A 25797-nucleotide genomic window follows, 5' to 3' on the forward strand; every position below is an offset into this window, starting at 1 on the left:
ATTGACATGTTACATCCAATGGTGGTACTGTAGTATGCAGGTCTACTCCACTTTTCTGCCTTCAAGTGTCTTAAGAATTGAAAGAATAAATAACACTTTAAATCGTCAAGTAGTTTGTGTATATTTAACATTCCTTATAATCTTTGGGATTTTGGTCAAATTTCTACCATAAATGGTTTCCATGATTTGCCCCGAAACCATTTTGAATCCTTTTTCTATCTGTATAGCGTGATGGGCCTGTAATAGTTCACCACTCCCTTGCTAAAATTGACGATTCATAAGGTTGTAGTTTAGTCTAATGACAGCAAACTCTTCTTTTAACAAATTATTATGTTACAATTTACTGATTTAGACTTTTTAAGTTATTGAAATTTAAGTAACTCATGAAACATTGATTAAAAATCTGCATGTTTATTCATATAAAATTGCTCATGACTTCTTTTTCATCAGGAGGCATGAAATTGCAATTCTAGAAAGACCTTCTTTTGTTTTTTGCCAACTTAAGCACCAACTCTTTCCACATTTGCTGCAAAACTAGATATACCATGCCTTTAGTATAAGCTGAATGACAGACTTTTGTGTTTTCCCTCTATAAAGCATGGATTAATCTTTCTTATGCTAACAGTATATACACTGTCAATTTTGAATGAATGGTAATTATGAAAAATCTAAATTTAAAATTCTAACTTTTGCACATGTATTATGAATCCAACAGTAATACTGTATATACTTTTATTGTATATAAGATTTACTCATAAAACATTATTTCAAAATGCTAATATAGGAAACATTCCTGCTGCTAAGGTTGAAACAAAGTACAGGGAAATTCATATTATCGTTATTGATCTTTGTCCAAAAGATTAGAAATGCCACTAAAAGAGAGACAAAAATTTAAGAACTAATGCTAATTTTTCTAAGCGATATTAGCCTAGTTAGAGAGTGTTAGTCTGATAACACGAGACTCTTCTACTGATCCTCCACAAATTTCCATTATGTTCATTTACATCACTACTAAACCCCCATGTCACCCCATTTCCAGCTCCTATCTTCAATATGTCACATTCCGGATTCAATTTAATTATCATTCCTAGAGGATTGAAAATCCCATCTCTTGAGTTAGTTGCCACCCAAAATTCACCTTGTTGGTTTCTTTTGATGTTGTCTGGCCTTCCTGGAAGTTTTGCGAAAACATCAACCTTGCCAGCTTTGGATGACTCAAGCCAATACCTCAACACTCTATTGTTTGTGGTTCTAGTAACAAGCAGGAAATCCCCATTTTGGCTCAGTGCTACTCCGTTTGGAAACATAAGATGATCCAGAAGGATCGTTACTTGATAAGTCGACGGGTCATATTTTAATAGCCTTCCTGTATTGTCACCACTTGAAATCACATAAGCAAATGCACTGAAATTCCAAAGCATAATGATTAGTAAATTGGTAAAGATACAGTAATTGCTTTGGGCATACACAAGAAGATACAAATACGTCCAAGAATCAAGAAAAAAAATTGCATTATAGCAAAAAACCTTCTTGGAAATCTTGTGCTAGTGTCAGTAAAATATACTATACCACTGTATTGATCTGCCACCACATCATTGGTGAACATGAATGGAATTCCTCATGCTTGCTTTGCCAGTGGTCTAGCTAATCCACCATTAGGACCAATGGCCAGGAGACCCATGTAGGCATCAGCAATGTAAAGATCACCTATTTTCTGGTTGAAACTAAGTCCTAGTGGTCGCCCACATCTTGCCTCTGTGTAAATATGATTAAATGGACCTTGACAGCCAATTCTGTTTACAAAAGTTATTGTGTTATTTAAAACGTTAGTAAACAATTACCTTGCAATTTTAATAGCAATGGATAATGAAAATCAACTAAGTCGCCAAATATTTGATAAAGAAATTTGTAAAATACTTGCTGCAAAAGAACAATATAAAGAGTAAAGTGTACTTAAGATGTGTTTGATAAAACTAAAGTTTGAAAATTGAAATCTAAAATTTGAAACCATTAAATTAGTAGATTGTTAAGTACTAGATGTGATACATTTGAAGGTATATCACATTAAATAATAAGTGAATAGTTTATCACTTATTTTTTGGAGTAAATTTTGCTTAGAAAATTCAGTGTCACTTAATTAATTTAAATATTTTGATTTTGGTTATCAAACGCATCTGAACATATTAAGATCTGAATCTATTAATTTTAAGTGTTAAATTAGGTTATCAAACAGGAATCAAGGCCAGTGATGCACATATGATTAATAGTGTTCAAGGGTATGTCGTCTTATTTCTTAATTTCTTTCAATCTGTTATTGAAGTCACTGATGTCCATCATAATAGCGTAATCAAATAAAAGTCTAACCAAATAAAATATGTGATCAATCATAATGCATTAATTGTGGTTCGTCGTTTTTAGTCCAATAAGTCAGATGAAATTCTGATACTAAATAAGGTTTGTTTTCGAGTGGTGATTGTGTATTTAATTCTGATTTATTATCACATCGAGAAGGTTCTCATAAAAAATGTTGTTCTTTCTAAAGCAATTTCGGACATGAATACTTGATCTCCATAAAGATACTAGTTTCAGTAATTTCCTTTTATAATTTCAAATCTACCATTTACATGCTTCAAAAAATGCATAACTTTTATCAATTTTGTCAATTTGGAAACGTTTACCTGTAATTTTTTGGACAAGAATTTATAATCTAAATATGCATAAAATCAATGAAATTTTCTCTAGCTACCAATATTGCAAAATTCTACAAATCTCGAATTCATGGGTCGTGGCAATTCCACAATGAAACAAAACAAATTAGATGGCTATAAAGAGTTTCTACCTACTAGTGTTAAGGGTGTGAATTAATTTTATACAAAACTTTTGTTTTTCTATATAAATCAAATTGATATAAACTTTTTATTAAAGAACTTCAGCTTATAATGTTATAGTAATTTGGTATTTAAATTAGGGCTATTATAAGTAGTTATAAAGGCAATATGTAAGTAGATGATGAGGGTAAAAATTAATTTTTTGTAAAGATAAAGTTGAAAGTTCAAAAGATAACTAAAATTGTTTGCACTATCTACCGCTTCTTTAGTTTTATAAATTGTATATATTTGGTGGTATGTAAATAGACACAGAACTGATAACAATTGCAAGGATTGAATATACAAAAAAAAAGTCATAGATGGTGTACGCGATAAAAATTTCAAGTCTACAAAACGACAAGAAAAAGAAATACACGACAAATATGTACTATATAAACTTAAAAAAAATATGTAGGTACAATCTCTGGAAGTTTCTCGAACTTATGGAGAGCTTCCTTCGATTCTTCTCCTCGAACACCAATCCAAGGGCTTCGCAGCTTGTTCTTGGATCAACCACCGACTCCTTCAAATCTTGATATGGAAGATTTGAAGGATTTGAAAATACTTGAAGGCTCAAGCCTTGATATGCGGAAGACTTGAGGAGCTTTGAGACCCAGACCTTCGTAGCTTGAAGCTTCAATACTTGAGTGTATGAGATGCTTCTTGATATCTCTGTGTATCTGTATGTGTCCCTTGATTTGGTTGAGAGACCCCTATTTATAGCTATAGCAAGAGGTAGAGGTTGAGAACCTGTGTACTACCTTACTTGTCTTGCAAGACGTGCAGTCATATTAGGACTGTGCCAGTCAAATATTATCTCTTCATTTTATATTTATTAATAAAGAGATAAGAAATTTATCGATTGGCCAAACTCGTGGGGACACGTGACATGGCGCCGTTTGACTGGCCAAGCTATTGCAGTATATAAGAGGTATATTTGGATTAAATAACTCTAAATATTATCCCTTTAATAAGAAATAAATATTTAGATATTTATTCAATGGACATGTGACATGATATGATCTGGTTGGTGGAGATATCCTTGCAATTTGAATTGATTTGGAACATCTCGCCTTGACACGTGGCAAAATATAATTGGTCATTTAATAACCAATTTTTCCAAGTGTACGTGCCATATGGCAATATCCGATTGGATAAAAATATTTTATAGACCAATGGTAACTTTTGGAATTTAATTAAAATTCCATTGTCTACAAATGCCCCCTCGAAACTTGTTCGTGAATGTTGAAGACCGAAGCAAATTTTGAACGGACAAGTTTTGACATTTTTTGTTTCAACTTGAACATCGTTGATATTTTAGCTTTTCAAATAAAACTCATAAATGGGCTAAATTCCAAGCTTTGCAAACTTTATATCAATGACTTGTTTCATATAGGATAGCTACGTGGAATACCACCAATTCATGCCTTATTGATCTCAATTTCCAAGACCACTAGTGCCAATTAATTTCCAATGTGAAATACTGCCCATTAATCCCGAAGCCGGATTACTCCAATTTGAAGCCTTATAATAAAGTGCGTGAATGGACTTTGCTCTTTGCAATGTCATGGCTTTGAACCGGGCACAGGGTGGCCATGTGGGGTCCAACAATCCATGCAACATTTTTAGTGATATCAATCCCAGAGTCAAAACATGCCAAAGCTTCAAGTCCACCGTGCATCATCAGACAAGCTTCGGTTGCTTCAATTTCCAACATGACTCTCTCATGGCCCACAAGACTTGTCCTATATCAACCATGATTGATCAATCCCAAAGCCAATTTAGAATTCTAGACGGTAGCAAACTACTTGGCCGACAGCTTCTAACAAATCCGTTTTGGCTCAACAAGGCCATTCCAACAAGGAATCGACTTCCTTCCCAAATTCTTACGGAGGAAGACTTCTTTTGGCTCGGATTCGCATCAAATTTCCCCTATAAATAACCATCCCTAGCTCACAAACTCTTGAACGAGTTTTATTTCTCTCCTCAGTCGCATCATAAATTGCCGCTGCCGCCAGAGCCAGTCATCATCCGTTGGAAAATCCTTCGCTTGCCAGGTACCTGCAGCTTCATCATTTTTTTTTTTACTTGCAATATTCAATTATTACAAGAAGCTTTAGTCAATTGAGATGCTTAGAGCCCCATGACTTTACCAAATAAATTATCAAAATATTATTTGAGAATGAAACTCGGGTCTCGATTGAAAACTTGTCCGAATGGAGATTGGTGCCTATTGTTGGAATAAAGCCCACGGGTAGATTTACTTAAAGCTTTGCATGTCATGGCTTTTGAACCAACGTAAGATTGTCATGCAATGAAAGGCATTTTTAGTTCCATGGCCACAGTATTAAATGCACGCATCATCTGGTGGGGCCAACACTTTAAATTTCCAAGACCAAGACGCTTCCCTACAATGTCTATGCCATGGCTATATCTTAAATCCAATGAAGTAGCTATCCTGCCGTATGCAATGACTCCAATTTGCGATATGATTCTCCCATGGCCCACGAGTCCTTCCTTTATGCCAACCGTGATTGCTCAATCCCAAAGCCAATTGGAATTCTTTCCCATAGCAAATTACTTAGCCGGCGTAGTCCACGAGACCTTTTGACAAATTGGTCTTGAATCAACAAAGTAGACTCCGAAAAGAACTTGACTTTCTTACAGATTCGTATGGAAGAAAACTTCCTTCTCGGCTCAGATTCACACCAATCCTCCCCTATAAATAGCCACGTCTAGGTCACAACTTTTGAACAAGTTTTTTTTTTTTCAGCTATATCATCACGCGGCCGCAGTTGCAAGGAACAACCATCATCTGCTGGCTATACTCCAGTAAACACTTTCCTTCGTTTGAGGGGTACTTCAGGCCTTTTTTTGTTTGCCTCACCCGCAACATTTAGTTGTTACAAGAGGTCTCGATCAAGGTACTCACGTGCTTCATCGTCAGATGCTTTGAACATGATCTGCACTTGGAATTTTATTTCTCTACTCAACGTGTGCCTCTAACTTGTATCTCCGACATATTACAAGGCAACTTGGCCCTTTGATTTATCTACTAAAATAATGCCAAGCATGATATTCATGGCTGAAAATTCAATTTTTTGTACATTTTTTTTTTTTTGCTTTGCTTTGTTTTTTTTTTTTTTTCATTTATTAGGGTAATACCAAATATGATATTCGAACCCCCCCTTTTTCTTTAACACTAAATATGATATTTGAGCAAAAGTTTTTTTTTTTGCTTTGCTTTTTTTTTTTTGGTTTTGTTTTGTTTTTTTTTTGTTTTTGTTTTTTGGTTTTGCTCACTTACTAGGATAATACCAAATATGATATTTGAACCCCCCATTTTTCTTAACACTAAATATGATATTTGAACTCCTTTTTTTCCATGTATGAGGGTAATATCAAATGTGGTACTTGAGAGCCCCCCCCCTTTTTTTTTTGCTCCAATCCATGTCAATATCTCAACTTTCCTAACTTGTTCTTTTGTAGATACCTCATCTCGTGCCTGAAAAGGAGCTTGAAACAATTTCGGGGATTTGAAGAGAGCCACCGATTAGGTAATTTAATTACCAAGGTCTTGCAAGGATTTCCTTTCGTCACCTAATATTTTCTCTTACATAATTTCAGCAAGCATGCAAATCAAGGACTATGCCACGCCATTGCCCCATATCTCATTGACGGACGAAAGGGGAGGAACTCAATCAAAGAGCTTGTCACTGCATGTTTACAAACCAGCAATCGGCCCGCTCGCTGAATCCTTCATACCTCTCGAAGGATGCTTTCATCTCGAAGATTGGACTAGCAAGTGGACTAAGGAAGTGGTGGCACCGTCGACTTTCTCCACTACGTCGAGGGAAGAAGAAGTGGTTGTGTTAAACTCGTCCCTTCAGAATGGAGATCCAGAAATAGCCAAATTCACGCTTCCGTTCGTGGGATTCAATATTGACAAAACTACATGGAAAATCCCTTCGTCCTTCTTCGGTGAGGCATGCTTCACCTCCCATTGTTGGGAGTGGGTTGAGGACATGCTTGGAAGGTATAAAGACATACTCACACGCGCTGGTATATTTGAAGCCGTCTACGCGTCGAGATACTCCTACGACCACTGCGAAAATGTCTTGCGAGCCTTCTTCAAATATTGGTGTCCCTCGACGAACACACTCCATACGCCCGTCGGGGAGTTGTCCATCACTCTTTGGGACCTCTATCGACTTGGTGGCCTTTCGATCGATGGCACGTTTTTCGATGAAGTTGTTCCTTCGGCGCGAGAGCTCCTTACTCGTGACAAAGAAGGGAAGCCACTTCTTCCCGAGAGTTGCAGGCACCTCTTTTCCGCCTACTACCACCTTTGGACAAATGACCAAGGGGTATGGATGAAGGACTGGATTCGCTTCTGGTTCAAAGGAGAGGCTAGGTATAGGGCTCCTCCGAGTAGAGCGAATAGAAGGAAGACCACATCTAAACCAAAAATGACTTACAACCCTTCTGGAAGCGTAGAGCCTTGCGACCTTGCCGATACGAATGATTTCAACGCCCCTTTTGACACCCTGGGTATCCCAGGGTCTCTAAGAAAGGAAACCTATATTGCGACATTCATAGCATGTTGAATTTGCAAGTTCCTTTTGCCAAGCAAAAAGGTCGATCGTATTCGCCCGAGTGTCTTCAAGGTTGCATGCTTAATGGCCACAGGAAAAAGATTTTGTCTTGCAATTCCCGTCCTTGCGAGCATATATCATGGGTTGAGGGAGATCGTCCACGCCCCTAACCTTGGAGAATGCGGGGTAACTTTTCCAATTCATTACGTCTATGCTTGGATTGGTCAATACTTCGATGTCTATTACGAAAATCATCAAGTGAGTAGCCACCACGCGCGCATGACAAGATTTAGTGGTGAGAAAATGGCAATATTTTATGGCCAATTGGAAGCTGAGGAAATCTTCAAAGAAGTGAACCCTTTGATGCTTCCTAAATTGTGCTGGACCGAGAATGAAGAAAAGGCGTTGATCGATGACGGATCCTTATCATCCAGACTCACGAGTTACTTCATTAGTCAATGCTCTTGCCATTTAACTCTACGTAAGGACAATACTTTCATTATTGAAAAATATAATCCTTGCAGGTTCAGCAGACAATTCGGCTTCTGTCAGGATATCCCCAACAACTTGAAAGAGATCACTCACACGTATACTTTGGGTGAGGCTATTCAACTATGGGATTCCTCAATTCGCACGCAGACACGATCTCGGATGACTATACCCGCGCACAAGAAGCATCCATTGATCACAAAAGACTATGACGCCTGGTGGTCGACTCGGTCAAATAGTGTCTCTTCAACTTCCTTTAAATTCACCGTTAAGATCCCTCAGCAATCATCGAAGAAGGGTAAGACTACCTCCGCTAACGAGTTAGGGCATCATAATGGAGCTATAGAGATTGTAACGGGTCTTGCCTCATCCACCTTGCGAAAGAACAAAATTACTAGCAGTCCCTCGAAAAATATTGTCGCAAGGAATAAGTCTTCCAAGGACTCTCGACAAGCCATCAATGAGGTGCAACCAGTGATTCCAACAGGGCAGACGCCACCCAAAGTTCCAAAATCCTTATCGGCGACTCACACTGAAGAAGATGTCGAAGTTGAAACGGTGGACGATCATGATTCTATCGAGGCTATAGAAAAGGAAGGGACTCAAGTTCAGGGCATCGGATCTACCCAGGGAGGAGCCCATTCGTTGGCGAGCGGTAGTAGTAGTCAAGATCGTCACTGGAACCGATCAAAGAAGACGACATCTTCTGATTTGGAGGAGGTTTCCTTTACACCACCATTGGTTGGAGTGTCGCCACTTAAGGTAATCATCTCTCCATCTTTTTCCCTTTTTGTAAAAAAAATTTTTTTTTCTTTTTTTTTTTTAACTTTTTCCTTTTCAGCCCCCGTTTCTTGAATTTCGTCAAGAAGGTGTTGGTATCAATTCATCACCCGAACTCGAAACTGATGATATAATCTCAAACAACAAGAGTGACGAAATAGCTATCAGTACTCCAAGACAATTTGCCCCCAGTGGAGGTACTTCGTCAATGCATAAGAAGGAGCTGACTAGTTCACACGAAATTCGAAAAAGGCCTAAGGTGGCATTGGTTTCAGAATTTCACGGTAAAAAGTTGATCCAGGCACATCGAAGAAAGTACTTGCAAAGTTTGTGGATGGATTTCCGCGGACAGATTCTTGACACTCCAATTGAGCAGATCTCTTCTTTAAAAGAGTGTGCAGAGGAAATCGTTGTAGAAATCACAAGAACGGATCCCGCCATTGGTCTCCCTTTAAAAGACCACTTGATGGAATTATTTACCAAGGCGGAGGCTTATGATGTTCTAGCATCTTCATTGTGGGAAAGGATGAACAAAGAAACACATGCAGAACTCCTTTCCAAAGCGACCGTCCAACTCGAGAAAGTTAAGGCAAATGGAGAAGAATTGACTCGTCATTTGCAAAGTCTTGAAGAAGAGTTGCAATCCATTGAAGCCAGGAAGAAGGTTCTGCAACAGGAACTCATCAGTTTGGAGAAGCAAAGCCTGGAAATCACCTCAACTATCGATCAAAAGCATGAGACCTTCAAAGAGATCCAGGTCGAAATAACCCAAGCGCATGATGAGCTATCTTCCATTGAACAGACCAGCATCTTGACTGATGACGCTGTGAAGGAACTTGAGGACATGAAGTCTGCACTTGAATCATATAAAGTAACTGTAGTGGAATACAAATTTGATGTATAGACTTTCCACCATGTTCTTCTTTTTCCTGAATTCTTTTGCCATTCATCATTTTTTTTCCCATGTAATGAGTTTTTTTTTTTCCCAATAATAAAACGCTTTTCATTTCTTATCTCTTTTTTTTTAAAAAGAGAAAAGAACTCAAATGGAGCATTTTATTATGTTTTTTTTTATTTTTTGGAAAGAGGAAATTCTTTTTTTTTTTTTTACAAGGGACAAGGATTTGATTTGGAGTGGTGTAACTGAACTTAGAGGCTGCCCTCCAAGCTGCCTACGTATCCCAACAAGGGAATCAAGTCACACGTAGTTCCTGCCGTTCACATTTTAACCTCATGCGGGTCAGGAGTATCTATTTGTTTACCACCTTAGACTTGGTGGAGTGTTTCAGCAGTTTAACCACATACTACACTACTGGTGGTTGCCATCCACAGTTTTACCTCATGCGGGCCAGGAGCCTTGCGCGGTCCCGATTACGCATAGTATCTTTTTAGATACTTGCCATTGATGGGGCCAACCCTTAACCCGTCTTCAGCAACCAACTTGTATGAGCCATTTGTATACACTTCTCGAACAACATAGGGCCCATCCCACTTAGAAGTAAACTTTTTTTGACCGCCATGAGTGAGAATGATCGGCCTCCGAACGGCGAGTACTAAATCTCCAATCTGGAAAGAGCGTGGCCGGACATGTTTATTAAATGCTTTTGAAAGGCGGGCTTGATAACATTCAATCCGTTGCTGGGTTTCCAATTTCTTTCCGTCGAGTGCTTCTAACTCCTCAAGGCGAAGACGGACATTATCTTCTCCACTGAACCCTTCTTGAATCGCAATTCTTAGCGAAGGTATTTGACACTCAAGTGGAAGAACAGCTTCAACACCATAAACAAGTGCGTATGGGGTCGCTTGCGTGGGAGTTCGAAAAGTAGTCCGGTATGCCCAAAGTGCTTCTCCAATTCGAAGATGCCAATCCCTTCTCGATTTATTCACGACTTTCTTTAACAGATTATATAATGTCTTGTTGAATGCTTCAGCGAGTCCATTTGCAGGAGCGTAGTACATGGACGAATTGTATTGTTTGAAATGAAACTTCTCGCAAAGTTTGTTCATTGCTACATTGCAAAAAGGCTTACCATTATCGGTAATGATATAACGCGGGACTCCATACCGATAAATGATGTGCAAGCGAATGAAATCCACTACATTCTCCTTTTTGACCTCTCTTAGAGGAATCGCTTCAGCCCACTTTGAAAAGTAATCCGTCGCCGCCAAAATAAAAACATGTCCGCTAGAAGACTTTGGAAGTGGTCAAACTATATCCAAACCCCAAGCATCGAACGGCCAAGAAGCCACAGTTGGGTGCAATGGTTCAGGGGGCTGATGGATGAAACTGCCATGAAATTGACATGCTTGACATCTTCTAGCAAAGTCAATGCAATCCTTTACCATTGTTGGCCAGTAGTATCCCATTCTTTTAATACGAAAGTGTAATTTCGGGCCAGACTGGTGAGCACCGCATATCCCAGAGTGAGCCTCCTCCATTGCTTGCATGGCCTCATCTTCTCCAAGACATCGTAGAAACACCCCATCGAATGACCTTCGGTAAAGCGTCCCTTTGTAGTAAATGAAACGTGGTGCTCGACGACGTATATCAACCCTTTTCTTAGGATCTTCTGGTAACTTTCCATGATTAAGATAATCAGTGATGAGGTGACGCCAATCCTCCTTTTCGATCTCATGGACAAAAATATGATAAGTATTTTCTTCTTCACTATCATTACCTTCATCAAACATCGGAGGTATGACCCAATTTTGACATATTGAAATCTGATTTCGATGAGAAGGTAGAGTGATCATGGACGCCACCCTTGCCAAAGAATCAGCTTGTTGGTTGAAATTTTTAGGGATGTGTTCTATAGTGACATTACCTAAATATCCCATGAGTTGCCTTGCATACTTGTAATATGGGATCAATTCAGGTTTCTTGACATCATAAACACTAAGGAGTTGATTTACCACCAATTTTGAATCACCGTAGACTCTAAGATGCAACTGCTTCATGTCTACAGCCGTTTCAAGACCGAAAATCAACGCCTGATATTCAGCCACATTGTTGGAACACCGGCGTGTTAAAGTGAAAGAGTATGGCAATATATCTGCTTCAGGAGTATAAAAGACAACTCCCGCACCAGCTCCATCACGGTGGGCAGCTCTATCGAAATACATTGACCGCGGCAATTCGACCATAAACACTTCTTCATCGGGAAGTTCATCAGTCAACTCCCACTCGGCAGGTAGGGGATGATCGGCTAAAAAGTCTGTCAATATTTGTTCTTTGACAGCCTTTGCAGGTACGTAAATAATTTCAAATTGTTGAAACTGGAGGTACCATCTCGCGAGTCGATAGATAGTACAGGTTTTGCCATGACATATTTAATGGGATTGGACTTAGATATGAGACGAATAGTATGTGCATGAAAATAATGCTTCAACTTCTGAATGATAAATATAAGTGCCAAACACAACTTCTCGATGGGTGCGTAGTTCAACTCATTAGATGTCATCATCCGGCTCAAGTAATACAGTGCATTCTCCTTACCTTCATCGTTTTCTTGAGCAAGTAAGGCCCCAACCGACCGTTCTTGAGCGGAAATATAGAGAATCAATGGTTTTCCGGAAATGGGCGCAGCCAGCACTGGGGGATTCATGAGATACGCCTTGATACTTGTAAAAACATTCCTACACGATTCATCCCACTCGAAGGGTACCCCTTTCTTCATCAATCTACTAAAGGGTTGGCATCGCCCGGCCAAATTAGAGATAAACCTCCGGATATATGCCAACTTCCCTTGAAGGCTCTTCAATTCATGAATATTTCGCGGTTCAGGCATGTTCACAATGACATCAATTTTAGATCGATCGACTTCTATTCCCCGTTGATGAACGATGAAACCGAGAAATTTGCCAGAAGTGACTCCGAATGCGCACTTCAAAGGATTCATCTTTAATTGGTATCTCCGAAAGCGTTGGAAAACTCTTCGAAGGTCTTGAATATGATCCTCTCACTTCTTTGATTTCACCACAAGATCATCAACGTAGCACTCCACATTTCTATGGAGCATATCATCAAATATTCTTTGCATTGCCCTTTGATATGTCGCTCCAGTATTTTTCAAGCCAAACGGCATTATTTTATAGCAATAAATTCCCTTGGGGGTGCGGAAGGTAGTTAGCTCCTCATTCTCGGGCGCCATACGTATTTGGTTGTAGCCAGACGATCCATCGAGAAAAGATAGTGCTTCATGCCCGGTTGTAGCATTTACCATCAATTCTGTGATGGGGAGAGGAAAATCGTCTTTAGGGCAAGTCTCGTTTAAGTTTCGAAAGTCAACACAAACTCGAATTTGCCCATTCTTCTTCCTTACAGGGACGATGCTTGAAATCCATGTTGGATATTTTACTTCTCGTATGAATCCGGCTTCAATTAATTGATTTATTTCATTTTCTATCAGAGGAATCAATTCGGGCCGAAAACGCCTTTGCGTTTGCTTGACAGGTTTTGTTCCTCGCTTGACGGACAAATTATGAACGGCGACCCTTGGATCCAAACCAGGCATTTCTGAGTAATTCCAGGCAAAGACGTCCCTGAACTCGAGCAGCAAATCAACATACTCTTTTTCTTCTTCAGGAGTCATACAAGAGCTTATGTAAATCGGGCGAGGATCGTCGCTTGTGCCAAGGTTAATCTCTTTTAGCTCATCAACCGTATTTTTTACCCCTTGTTCAAGTTCAGCGGGAGCGTCATCTGCATCTTCTTCTTCTTCTTCAAGATCACTGATCGTAATATGGTGACAGGAAGCCGTACTTTCTTGACCCTGTTCTTCAAAAATGGTTTCAATTCTTACATTGAATAAGTCTCCATAGTGCATGAAGAAATTGGAGACTCGCTTTCTTGGTCTGTTCTTCTTTATTGGAGCGAGACTTTCTTCCCTGACAACTTGATACTCTTGTTTCTTACTGCTTAATCTCTCATAGATGGGCGACTTCAGATTTTTCAGCTGCGGGCCAAGTTTGTCAAACACAGAAGTACGTTTTGACTTATTTCCCAATCGGTCGGACACAGATCTCTTTCGGCTTGTGACCTCCATTTCTTCGTTCACATAGTTACAACTCGCTCTTTTGATCATTATACGAACAGGAGAGGGCGGTTGATAATCAAGACCCATCGATGAACTTTCAACATTATAACCCCTTTCTTTCAACATTTTTTGCGTAGGTGTCAATCCGTGAGTCCTCTCGCCAGTCACTTCAGGAGGGAGTTTGCCCAATGTATTCTTCTCATTTGGGTTATAACCCGCCTTAGCAAGAAGTCTATAGGCGTTTGGATCAAAACCTTCTTGAGTCCGATTAGTTGGTAGCGAGTAATGTTCCACTGCCGGTTCTTCTTTGGGACGAACAAACCCTTGCAAGCTCACCTTCTCAATTTTAACAGGCTCTATTTTGGTGAGCGGAACATTTAATGTGTCATTTCTGATAAAAGAAGACTGACCTTCTTCTCTCTTTGATCTTGGAGTATACCGCCAAATGGGTACTTTGGAATCTTGACTTTCTTCCCTTACCGATTCCTTTCTTTTTGCTTCTTTGTGAAGATAAAATTTGGCATCGACAAAGTGAGTTTCGGCTTCCGTGAAAGGTTTGTTATCGGCAATAACTTTCTTAACAATACCGTCTCGACAATATTTGAAACATTGATGCAGAGTCGATGGTATAATTTCATTCTCGTGAATCCAGGGTCTTCCCAAAAGCATGTTATAAGAGGTTTTGGCTTCAATGATATGAAATAACGCACTTGAAGACAGCTCACCAATGAGCAATTCAAGCCTTATGAGACCAATTGCTCTTTGCCCTCCTTGATTAAATCCTTGGATCATGAGGCAGCTCTGGGAGAGTTCATCACTTGAGATTCTTAACTCTTTCATAGCACGTACGGACATGATATTGACAGCAGATCCCCCATCAATGAGTACCCGACTCATCTTTTGTTCTCGAACATATGCACTAACAAACAAAGGTCGATTGTGGGTCTTGAACTCAACAGTTAAATCATTATCATAAAAAATGATGGTCGTTGCACAATCCACCGGTGGTTTATCATCGACTTTGAGTTTTTTCTCAAATTCAGTGCCAATTTGTGTGACTTGAGGATTTTCAACTTTGACGACATTACAAGAAGTGAAATCATCGGTATCGTCACTTAAATACCCCTTGGGTATAAATTCTCTCAGTGTCACGGGCTGCCGAACCTCTTGAATGCGCTGAAAATCTGAAGGAATTGGTTTTATGGCCACTCTCTTTTGTTTCTTTGTTGTATTTTGTCATTTCATCGTTACTTTTGGCTTTGTCGAATGAATGCTTTTCGAAAAGATGTACTTCTTTATTCTTGGCTTGCAAGTCTTCTTCCGAGTGACTAAAGTCCATCCTTCATTGTCATCTTCAATAACATCTTCAATTGAGGATTTTTCAAGCTCCTTGGACAAAGCGCTGCTTGTTGTGGATAAAACTTCTATCGGACAACACACAGACCCAAATATTATTGTTGTTTGGTTTGCCGATGCTTTATCCTCCTCAAGAAGGATTTTTCCTTGGCGGGCTAATTCCATAATTTTGTCCTTAAAGACATAGCATTTAGTGAGAGGGTGACCAATCAAGCGGTGATAACAGCAATAATTCGAATCATTGACTTGACCGGCTTCCTCCGGACGCTTCATGTCGGGAAGTTCAAGGAGCTTCTCCTTGAAAAGATCATCAAACATTCCTTGTAAGTCGGACTCAAGGAAAGGGTACTCCCTTTCTTGCATCTCTTTTAAAGTGGGTCTTCTTACTGATCTATTCTGGGAGGAATCTAATTTCTCAGTGATCTTTCGACTCATTTTGGTAGCAATTTTCATGGGAGCTGTGTTTATTGCCATGGACTCCTTATTATTGAATCTTGAAGGAGGCTTGCCCCCTTTTCTATTTTCTTGTCTTTCATTGTTTTGCCGAGGTGGCTGTACTCACGAAATTTGAATAGGAAGCCCATCAGTTGCATTGGCCGTGATGCTTAACTCCATGTCATGAGCACGAGTAGCTAATTCTTCAAATGTGGTTGGGCGTATACCCTGCAAAATGTAACTTAGGCTCCAATGCATTTCTCGAATGCACATTTCTATGGCAGAGGGTTCAGACAGCCTGTCCTTGCAGTTGAGACTTACACTTCTCCACCTATCAATGTAGTTGACCACAGGTTCATCCTTCCATTGACGAGTGCTAGTCAACTCCAGCATACTGACGGTTCTTCTAGTGCTGTAGAAGCGATTCAAGAACTCTTGTTCCAACTGTTCCCAACTGTCGATGGACCCCGGAGTGAGATCAGTGTACCAATCAAACGCGTTGCCCTTCAAGGATTGGACGAACTGTTTGACTAGCAGGTCACCATAGGTTCCAGTGTTATTGCAGGTTTCGACAAAATGGGCCACATGTTGTTTTGGACTGCCTTTCCCATCGAACTGTTGAAACTTAAGCGGTTGATATCCAGCAGGCATTGCTAGATTGTCAATTCTAGCAGTGTAGGGTTTGGAGTAGGTAAAACTCGATCTTGAACTATCCCTATTTTTGTCCTTGATCACGCCTTCAACAAGTTCCTTCAACTGTTCTACGGGGATAGTTCCCTCGGCGGTCACGTGTACTTCCTTCACCTTGTCTTTACCTTTAGATGAGAGATTTTTACGCTCTTGGTTCTCCTAAGAATTCATATGGCTTCCCTCAGGAGCGTGGTCCTTTTGGGTGAGCAGTTGAGCGATAAGAGCATCTTGGTCCTTGATGTGTTTCATCATGGTTTCCATCATCTTGGACATGTTCGAAACTTGTTCTTCGAGACTCAAAGTATTTGTCATCATGGCAGGCATTGCAGCAGAAGAAGCAGCAGAATCTTCAATACAAAATTTTGAATGAAGAGTTTCATGTGAATAGGCTGATCCAGTGCTTGATGAATCATCGTCATGCTTATAAAATTTGGGTTCGGATCCAATTTCGAGCATGGCAAGAGCCTTCTCAATCGAGGTGAAAACGTCTTGGACCCCCATCGTGGAGGAATAGCTCATTTGTGATGTTGGCCCGAAGACGGGAGTTGGCGCCGAGGATTCCATGCTACTTTGGGTGGAGGCCTTCGTCATACTCCTTGTCACGGGGCCAATAACGCGGGTATTGGTGGCAACGTGTGCAGCCTCCTGAACAGACTTAGCATCAGTAGCCTTGGAACGTGCAATCACGATTTTGTTGCTCTTTGGTGCCATTGGTGATAGACGTAGTTGAATATTCGAGGGGAAGAGATGGAAGGCAGAGATGGTCCCACCGGACGTGCCAAAAATTTGTACGCGATAAAAATTTCAAGTCTGCAAAACGACAAGAAAAAGAAATACACGACAAATATGTACTATATAAACTTAAAAAAAATATGTAGGTACAATCTCTGGAAGTTTCTCGAACTTATGGAGAGCTTCCTTCGATTCTTCTCCTCGAACACCAATTCAAGGGCTTCGCAGCTTGTTCTTGGATCAACCACCGACTCCTTCAAATCTTGATATGGAAGATTTGAAGGATTTGAAAATACTTGAAGGCTCAAGCCTTGATATGCGGAAGACTTGAGGAGCTTTGAGACCCAGACCTTCGTAGCTTGAAGCTTCAATACTTGAGTGTATGAGATGCTTCTTGATATCTCTGTGTATCTGTGTGTGTCCCTTGATTTGGTTGAGAGACCCCTATTTATAGCTATAGCAAGAGGTAGAGGTTGAGAACTTGTGTACTACCTTACTTGTCTTACAAGACGTGCAGTCATATTAGGACTGTGCCAGTCAAATATTATCTCTTCATTTTATATTTATTAATAAAGAGATAAGAAATTTATCGATTGGCCAAACTCGTGGGGACACGTGATATGGCGCCGTTTGACTGGCCAAGCTATTGCAGTATATAAGAGGTATATTTGGATTAAATAACTCTAAATATTATCCCTTTAATAAGAAATAAATATTTAGATATTTATCCAATGGACATGTGACATGATATGATCTGGTTGGTGGAGATATCCTTGCAATTTGAATTGATTTGGAACACCTCGCCTTGACACGTGGCAAAATATAATTGGTCATTTAATAACCAATTTTTCCAAGTGTACGTGCCATATGGCAATATCCGATTGGATAAAAATATTTTATAGACCAATGGTAACTTTTGGAATTTAATTAAAATTTCATTGTCTACAGATGGAAGTATAAATAGAAACCTGTATGGAGTTGTTACAGCAAATCAACCCAACGATTCATAATTGTATCCCACTTTATTATGCGACCATCAGAAATGCCCGTATACGGGCCACCACCATACCGATTAAAGGCAAGACTCTCAGGTCCGGTTGCGTCATAAATCGGAAAATTTTGAGAGTCCTTGATTTGACAACTAACAATTCCGGCATTATAGATCAATATAGCTATGAGAAGTAGGGTAGAGAAAGATGCAAACCAATGCTTAGAACCCATACTGAAGAAAGAATTGAAAGAATGGAATTTGCAGCAAGAAGCCGAATAAAGGTTTTTATTTTTGTTGTCTAAAATAGAGTAATGTTTTTCGAAGTAGTGTTGGAGAATTGTAGTAAATAACAAAACTAAACTAGACAAATGCAGAGACTTTGAGGCGTGAAAGCACTTTCCTTAAGGTGCCCAAGTACCCTTGTCAAAATTTTATATATCTTTCAATTCATATTCAAGTGTATGAGATATAAACTGAAATAACTTTCCCACCAAATTTTCCCTCCAAACTAATATTTTGGAACAAGTTTGTAAAGGAAACTAGACAATGATGCATATATAGACAATGAGCACTCTATCCTCTTTCAATGTGGGACAATGAACTTCAACATTCTTATTACAAACTATTACCAACAAGTAAAACAGTCGGGCTCTTCTTTATAAGCCTTGGAAACAATTTGATTCCATAAAGGAAACTGTAGAAATTTTTTTCTTTTATTGGTATACTTCGAATTCAAAAGGAAGTCTGTTAAAGGAATACCAAAAAGATTAAGGACCTTAACTTAGCATTTTTATAGGTGGTTTCCTCAATTCGAATAAAACTCTAATCAATTCAAATCTTCTATGCATAGGGGTCAAGTGGATCAACAAGGTAATCAATTGACATCAATAACCCCTCATATATATATATATATATATATATATATATCAAAGAACTAAATTCCCTAAACAAACAACTCCCTTCAATAATTTTTAAATATTTTGCCAAGCTGTAAACAATTTATATTTGCACAAATATTGAAAATTTTTGTTTATATAATAGCTACACTTTATATGGATTAGGTGTTTTTTTGGAGTGTTTTTAAAAAACTTTATTGAAGCGGTGTATGTTAAAAACTTTCGACTATAGATGATCACGGTTGACTTAGGTATTTTTGGGATATATTTTGGGATATTTTTAAAATTTAAAATTTTATTGTGATATTTTTAAAAATTTGTAAAATATTTCCTACCACCCACCATCCTTCCCCTCTTCCCTCTTACACCGCCGCCACCTCCCTCTATTCCTCCACTGCCACCACCTCTTCCCCCTCCCTCCTCCCTCTTCATCTTCCATTTTTTTAACAAACGATAACATTTTTTAGATATTAATACTTGAAAATACAAGAGTTAATTACAAAAAGGGGTAACTACCCCCATATCTTTCCTAACTAGATCAGTTAGCCATGCTGGGAAAGAAGTATCCCAATCAATGTTTCTAATCACCTTGCTTGCAAACTGAGCCATTGCATGACTACACCTATTCGCAGTTCTGGGAATAAAAGAGAATAGGCAACTGTCAAAACTATTCTTTAGGGCCTCAATGTCCTCTAGAATTGTTTGTGACTTACAATTCTGAACATTACCCGCATTAATAGAGCTCACTACATTTTTGCAGTCAGACTGGACTTCTATATTTGCCCATCCTGCAACTTGAGCCATTTCCAGCGCACTTCGGATTGCTAATGATTCCTCTGTGGCAACTTTCTCTCTTCTCCTTCCACCGATCCCTTGAGCTTTCACTAGTTCTCCACACCAATTCCTTGCAACTATCCCCAGACCAGTCCTGACCATTTTGGCTGAAACTACTGCATCCGCATTAATCCTCACTACTCCCTTCTTGGACGGCTCCCAAACGTGCTGAACCAACTGTTCCCTCTCTGATGATGCAGTTGTTCAAGAGTCAGCTTCATTTGCCACGTCAAATTCGAGCCACTCCTGCTGAGCTTTGTCGATAATCAGTTTTGCATCCACACTCTCCAGTTGGAATACCCTCTGGTTCCTCGCCTTCCATAGCTGCCAGAGAATATTCACTGTTAGCTTGATGCGATCCATTCGTTGTATCTCCTTTGCTGAGTCCATCACAGCATCCCACCATCTCTACAAGTTGCCTTGTAGTTCAACTATCCCTTTCCATCTCACAGGAGCTAGCCTCTAAGCCACTTGAGCTTTTGGACAAAAGAAGAACACGTGTTCAATGGTTTCGGTAGCCTCTCCACAGCAGTGACAAAGATTGCTTCCTTTTCCTACTCTCTGATAGAGTGCTTCACTAGTAGCTAGTCCATTTTGCAAACACCTCCATAAAAAGTGCTTCAATTTCATCTTAATATTTAAGTTCCACAATCTTTTCCATACCGTATGCCTCCTAATTTCCTAGCTAGTCTCAGAGTCAGGTTCTGACCTGCGGATCATGGTGTCCCTTCCTCCTTTTGCAACAACATAACCTGTTTTAACTGTATATACCCCAGACTTGCTATGATCCCAATACAACCTGTCTTTCCTATCATAAGGACTAAGAGGTACACTAGTTATGAGCTCCATATCATTTGCATTAAACCAGAGCTGCAATTGATCAGTCTTCCACTTCCTCCCCTCTATTAACTCATGAACGAACTCTAGCTGACAGCCGTCTGGTCTTGTCGTGGCTATTTTCCCATGGATTGATCCAGGTAGCCACCTGTCATTCCAGATTTTTATTGTCCTTCCATCTCCCACCCTCTTGTATAAACCCTGTTGTAGTAGCTCTCCCCCCTTGTTCATGCTTTTCCAGCACCAAGATGCTGTTTTCAGTGGCTTTTTGATCAGCCAGTCATCACTCTTCATGTACTTATCTTTCAGAACCTTGCTTACTAACAAATTAGGATTGGTAATGACTCTCCAAATTTGTTTTGCAAGCAAGGCAACATTGAAAGCTTCCAAATCTCTAAAGCCCAACCCCCCTTTCCCTTTAACTTCGGACAGCTTATTCCATCTAACCCAGTGCACCTTGTTTCCTAATTTCCCACCATCCCACCAGAACCTAGCAATAGTTGCACTAATACCCTTACACAAGCCTTTGGGGAGTTTAAAATAGGACATAACATATGTAGGCATGGACATAATGACAGATTTGATAAGGACCTCCTTACCCCCTGGACTAAACAGTTTATGTTTCCATCCTTGAAGCTTACTAGTGATTATACTTTTTAGGTACCCAAAAACCTGATTCTTAGTTCTCCCAATAGTCATAGGTAATCCTAAATATTTCCCACTAGAGGCTTTTTTCATGTTGTCCAAGACCTTGCTGATTTTTTTTCGAATCAAGTTGGGGGCATTCTTGGAGAAAAACATAGCAGATTTGTCAAAGTTTACTACCTGTCCCGTGGCCTGACCATATATCTGAATGATCTCCTTCACCTTCTAAGCCTCCTCCTTGCTTGCTTTGCAACACAAGGGTGAATCATCTGCAAAAAATAAATGAGAAACCATAGGGCTGTCTTTGCAGACTTTGATGCCAGTTAGTTGCTTATTTTCCACAGCTTTCTTGATTAAACTAGACAGCCCTTCCGTACATATAATGAACAAATAGGGAGATAAAGGATCTCCTTGTTGAATTCCTCTGGAAGGTTTGATATAGCCCACCTTTTGTCCATTCAAGTTAAAGGAATAAGAGACAGTGGAAATGCACGTCATGATCCAGGGAACAAAGGTAGGACAAAAACCCATATGCAACATTATTCTACCTAGGAATTTCCAATCCACTTTATCATAGGCTTTGGATATATCAAGCTTTTGTCATGAAGCCTACTCGACCATTTCTCTTGTTATGCAGAAAATGCAAAATTTCATGAGCAATGACGACATTGTCTAGAATTTGTCGGCCTAGGACAAAAGCAGATTGGGATGGGCTAACACAGTACTTTAAGACTTTTTTCATTCTATTGGCCAATATCTTAGAGATGATTTTATATATAACTGTGCAAAGACTAATAGGTCTGAAATTAGTAAGCACTACAGGATTTTCAACCTTAGGGATTAAGGAGATAATGGTCTCATTGATAGCTGTTAAAATATTGCCAGAATGGAAAAAACTAGTCACGACATTGACCACATCAGTTTTGATAATATGCCAGTAAGTTTGGAAAAATAATGGGGGCATACCATCAACTCCAGGAGCTTTATTAGGGAACATGGAAAAAATGGCTTGTTTGATCTCCAGCTCTGTCACTGGTCTAATCAACTGTATGTTCATGATACTGGAAATAGTGCAAGGTATGCCTTGCAACACTTCTTCAAATTTGGTTGGATCATTTGAATGGAACAGCTCCGTATAGTGCTTACTTAGTTCAGCTTCAATTTTCTCAACACTCTTACACCACTCCCCATTTGTCTTCTGGAGTATGCTGATATTGTTCCGTTTCCTATTATCCATCACACTTAGGTGGAAGTAAGTTGTGTTCTTGTCCCCCTCCTTGAGCTATCTGCTTCTTGACTTCTGGCTCCAATAAAGCTCTTCATCCTTGTAAGCTTTGCTGAGTTGTAGCTTCCAGGCTGTGATAGTTCCTTTATTACACCACTTATTCCTCTCACGTGCAGCCCTTAGCTGCTCCTTCAGCTCCTTAATTTTTTCCTTTGTGTTGCCTTTTATTGACCTGGTCCATTCAATTAGAGCCACTTGACACTCCTTAATTCTTCTCACCACTCTAAACATTCTAGACCCTTGCTGTTCCAGCCCCCAAGCCCTTTTAATAACTGCTACTGATGCCTCATTCTTTGCCTATCTTTGATCGAAGAAGAACCTTCTTTTGACTTTCCTTTACTGCGGGTTGGTATCCAACATTAGCAGGCAGTGATCAGAAGCCTCTGTTTCAATGTATTCCACTGTGGCATTCTCATATGTCTGCACCCACCCAACACTACCTAAGTATCGATCAAGCCTCTCTTTTATTTCTCCCTCCCCTTCCCATGTGTTACTCCATGTCCAAGAAACCCTCTTATACCCTATGTCCACCAACTCATTCCCTAAGATAAACCTATTGAACTCCCTAAAACTACCCTCTGATCGCTCTTTTCCTCCCCATTTCTCCCCATTTGAGTAAATGTCGTTAAAGTTTCCCACTGCTATCCATTTCTCACCCCATTCCTTCTTTTTTTCCCCTATGATCTCCCATTGCTGCACTCTTACCCTTTCATCCGTACTTGCATATATACCTACTAGCCACCAGTGATCCTTTGTCTCCTTGTTTATCACCCTTGGTGCAATATACTAATCAGTATTGTGTATATCGAACAATTGCACCCCCTCCTTCCAGAACAAAGCTATTCCCCCTATTCTACCCATAGGATTCATTACAAAACTGTGTTCAAACTTAATTCTTTTCAGCTGTTTCATGTAATTTTCTTTGTTTTTTGTCTCACATAAAAACACCATACTAGAAGAGTGGAGATGAAGTACCTCCTTAAGTTGGGGAATTGTCAAGGGGTCTCCTGCACTTCGACAATTCCACACCGCTACCTTCATTGTGTTGGTGGAGGCATTGTGGGGCTAGCCTCCATTTCCCCTCCTAGCTGAGCAGCATCCTGATCCCTTCTTAAGAGCTTGTTTTGTGGACCTTGTATTCTATCCTCTTCCATACAATCCAAGTCATGCCAATCTTCCTTTGTTTTCCTTTTCTTTCCCAGGTTGCTTACTGGCACTCTATTTGTAATGTCTCTCAATGGTACCCTTTTGGTACGTGAACTCCTCCTCCACTGACTTTTCCTTCCTTGAGTACTTCTGCTTCCCGGGTTTCGGCCTTTTACATCCACAGCTTCAGTCTCATTACTAGTCAAAACCCCTTTATCCAGCTTATCTATCCCCTCCCTACTCTCATTGCCATCTAATGCTATATCCTCTGCATGTTGATTTTCTTTCTCGGGCAAGTCAGTTCCCAGGTCCACTACTACATTCTGAATTTCAATATCTTCCCTTATTTTCATTCCACTTCCCTTCTTTTGTTTTCCCTCCACCTTACTCTCGTCTTCTAGTCTTCCTTTCAATTCTAAGTTCTCCCTCAAAACCTCTCCCCATTTTTCCTCAATTGCTATTTTCTTCTGGGCATCATCCCTAACATCCTTGTCACCCCCTCTTCTGCTTGGTCCAATCCTGACTCCGAATCCTTCCTCAGATGTCGTCCCAACCCTATTATTTGGTCCCTTGTTTACCAAAGCTACCTCTCTGGTTTTCTGACTCACCACTATGCCAGACATTGAACAAGCTTTCAAGGGGGAGGTCATGATGTTCCCTGCCCTCATCCAAGCTCCATATTGCCCTTCCCTACCTGACTGGCCCTCCCTTTTATCCCCAGTACATGATTTATCCCCATGCCCAATGATCTCACAATTGTAACAAAAGTCTGGGCATCTCTCATACCTAAATCCTACCCATGTATTCACTCCCTTAAACTTTACCAAAGTTCCTCTCGGGAGAGGTTGTTGCACATCCATCTCAGCCATTATCTTCATATGTCTCCCAGATTTTCCCCCCGGTGGAATAAGCACCTTCCTAATAGATTTAAATATCTTTCCTAGCTTAAAGCCCACTGATTTACACAGCCAATGGACTGGAAGATTCCATATTTGAACCCATAGGTGAGCAAATCTAAAGTGGTCGGACTTCCTTTCACACCCCTCCTCCCATTCCTTCATCACAAGGATCTGGTTGTCCATAATCCACTGTCCTCCCATCAGAATCTTTCCACGGTCCTCTTCCCTCTCCATCTGGAAGTGAAAAAGATTTGGACCCAGCTCAGTCACAGTCAAATTCCTGGGATATCCCCATATATGATTAGTGAAATTCTTAATGCCCGTGAAATTTGCAACCTTTTCACCAATCAACCTTCCAACCAGACTCTATCTACAATCTTGAATCCCCTCACGTATGTCATCAGAGCAGAGATCTACCCCTACCAGCTCCGACGCAGATAGTTCAAACTTGCTGAAGGCTCTTGCTAACTCTTCCTCCATTCTCCAGATTTCCAGTTGCAGCGGCGCTACCTTGCACTATTTCCTATCGTAGAAGTACCAGTTGAATAAACCTGCAAAATAGAGTGGAAGAAAACCAAAGACAGAGAGCCAAACTTCCTAATCTGTACTATCAAGCTCAAAAGAACCTACGAAAACACACACACACGCACACCAGCTCATCTAATCACTAGAACCATTTTTTTGTGGGTTTGATCCTTCAACTGTTCTCAAAATCATGATCTTTCCACAAACGAAACAGGGCTGCAACACGAAGGTTTGCTTATGGATGTGGATTTGGGTGTCTCGGACGTACGGAAGTTGAACAGGCACTATTTGTGGTTTTGCAATACCTACTGCACTTTCTATTTTTGGGTTGGCCCTTCTTTTAAATTTTGAAAGCTCCTACGTTGAGAAGAAAAGCTCTCAAACTAGAGGGAGAGGCTCTCAAAGTAGAGAGAGTTTTTTTTTTTATAGACATGCCCCTCCCTCTTCCTCTTCCAACCTTCCCCTTTTTCCTCCTCCTTCCCCTCCCCCTTCTTGATAACCCTCCATTTTCCTGATCTAGTTGCAGGTCGTGACCCACGACCAGTCATGGGCTGGGCCGTGACAGGTTGGGAAAAGGGAAGGTTGTAGGGAGAGGAGGGGAGGGGGTGGCAATGGTGAATGGAAGAAAAAGAAGTTATAGAGTGTTTTTTTTAAAGATGTATTTGAGATTGTGTGTAGTTAGAATGTTTTTGAAAGTGTTTTGAAGTATACTACTATACACTTCAAAAATAAAAATAAGTTTGTGGAAAACTCCACAAT

At 40.0% G+C, this 25797-nt stretch overlaps 5 protein-coding genes across 5 annotated transcripts; all 5 read right to left on the reverse strand.

Moving 5' to 3' along the window:
- Positions 1–10102: 10102 nt before the first annotated feature.
- LOC140035586 (uncharacterized) lies at positions 10103–10738 on the reverse strand. Its single transcript, XM_072076872.1, has one exon. The coding sequence runs from the start codon at positions 10736–10738 to the stop codon at positions 10103–10105; it is 636 nt and encodes a 211-aa protein (XP_071932973.1).
- A 198-nt stretch (positions 10739–10936) lies between these two features.
- Positions 10937–12630, reverse strand: LOC113724200 (uncharacterized). The gene is made up of 2 exons (XM_072076873.1): positions 12043–12630; positions 10937–11971 (listed from the first exon to the last, which is right to left on the reverse strand). Exons 1-2 carry the CDS (start codon positions 12628–12630, stop codon positions 10937–10939), a joined length of 1623 nt encoding a protein of 540 aa, XP_071932974.1.
- Positions 12631–12690: 60 nt separating this feature from the next.
- On the reverse strand, positions 12691–14664 carry LOC113724201 (uncharacterized). The gene has a single exon (XM_027247127.2). The coding sequence runs from the start codon at positions 14662–14664 to the stop codon at positions 12691–12693; it is 1974 nt and encodes a 657-aa protein (XP_027102928.2).
- A 5718-nt stretch (positions 14665–20382) lies between these two features.
- On the reverse strand, positions 20383–21237 carry LOC113724202 (uncharacterized mitochondrial protein AtMg00310-like). Its single transcript, XM_027247128.2, has one exon. The coding sequence runs from the start codon at positions 21235–21237 to the stop codon at positions 20383–20385; it is 855 nt and encodes a 284-aa protein (XP_027102929.2).
- Positions 21238–22804: 1567 nt separating this feature from the next.
- LOC140035587 (uncharacterized) lies at positions 22805–23509 on the reverse strand. The gene is made up of 2 exons (XM_072076874.1): positions 23444–23509; positions 22805–23254 (listed from the first exon to the last, which is right to left on the reverse strand). Exons 1-2 carry the CDS (start codon positions 23507–23509, stop codon positions 22805–22807), a joined length of 516 nt encoding a protein of 171 aa, XP_071932975.1.
- Positions 23510–25797: the final 2288 nt, after the last annotated feature.

The sequence above is a fragment of the Coffea arabica genome, chromosome 2c (assembly GCF_036785885.1).
Source record: "Coffea arabica cultivar ET-39 chromosome 2c, Coffea Arabica ET-39 HiFi, whole genome shotgun sequence".
In the NCBI taxonomy this organism is placed as follows: Eukaryota; Viridiplantae; Streptophyta; class Magnoliopsida; order Gentianales; family Rubiaceae; genus Coffea; species Coffea arabica.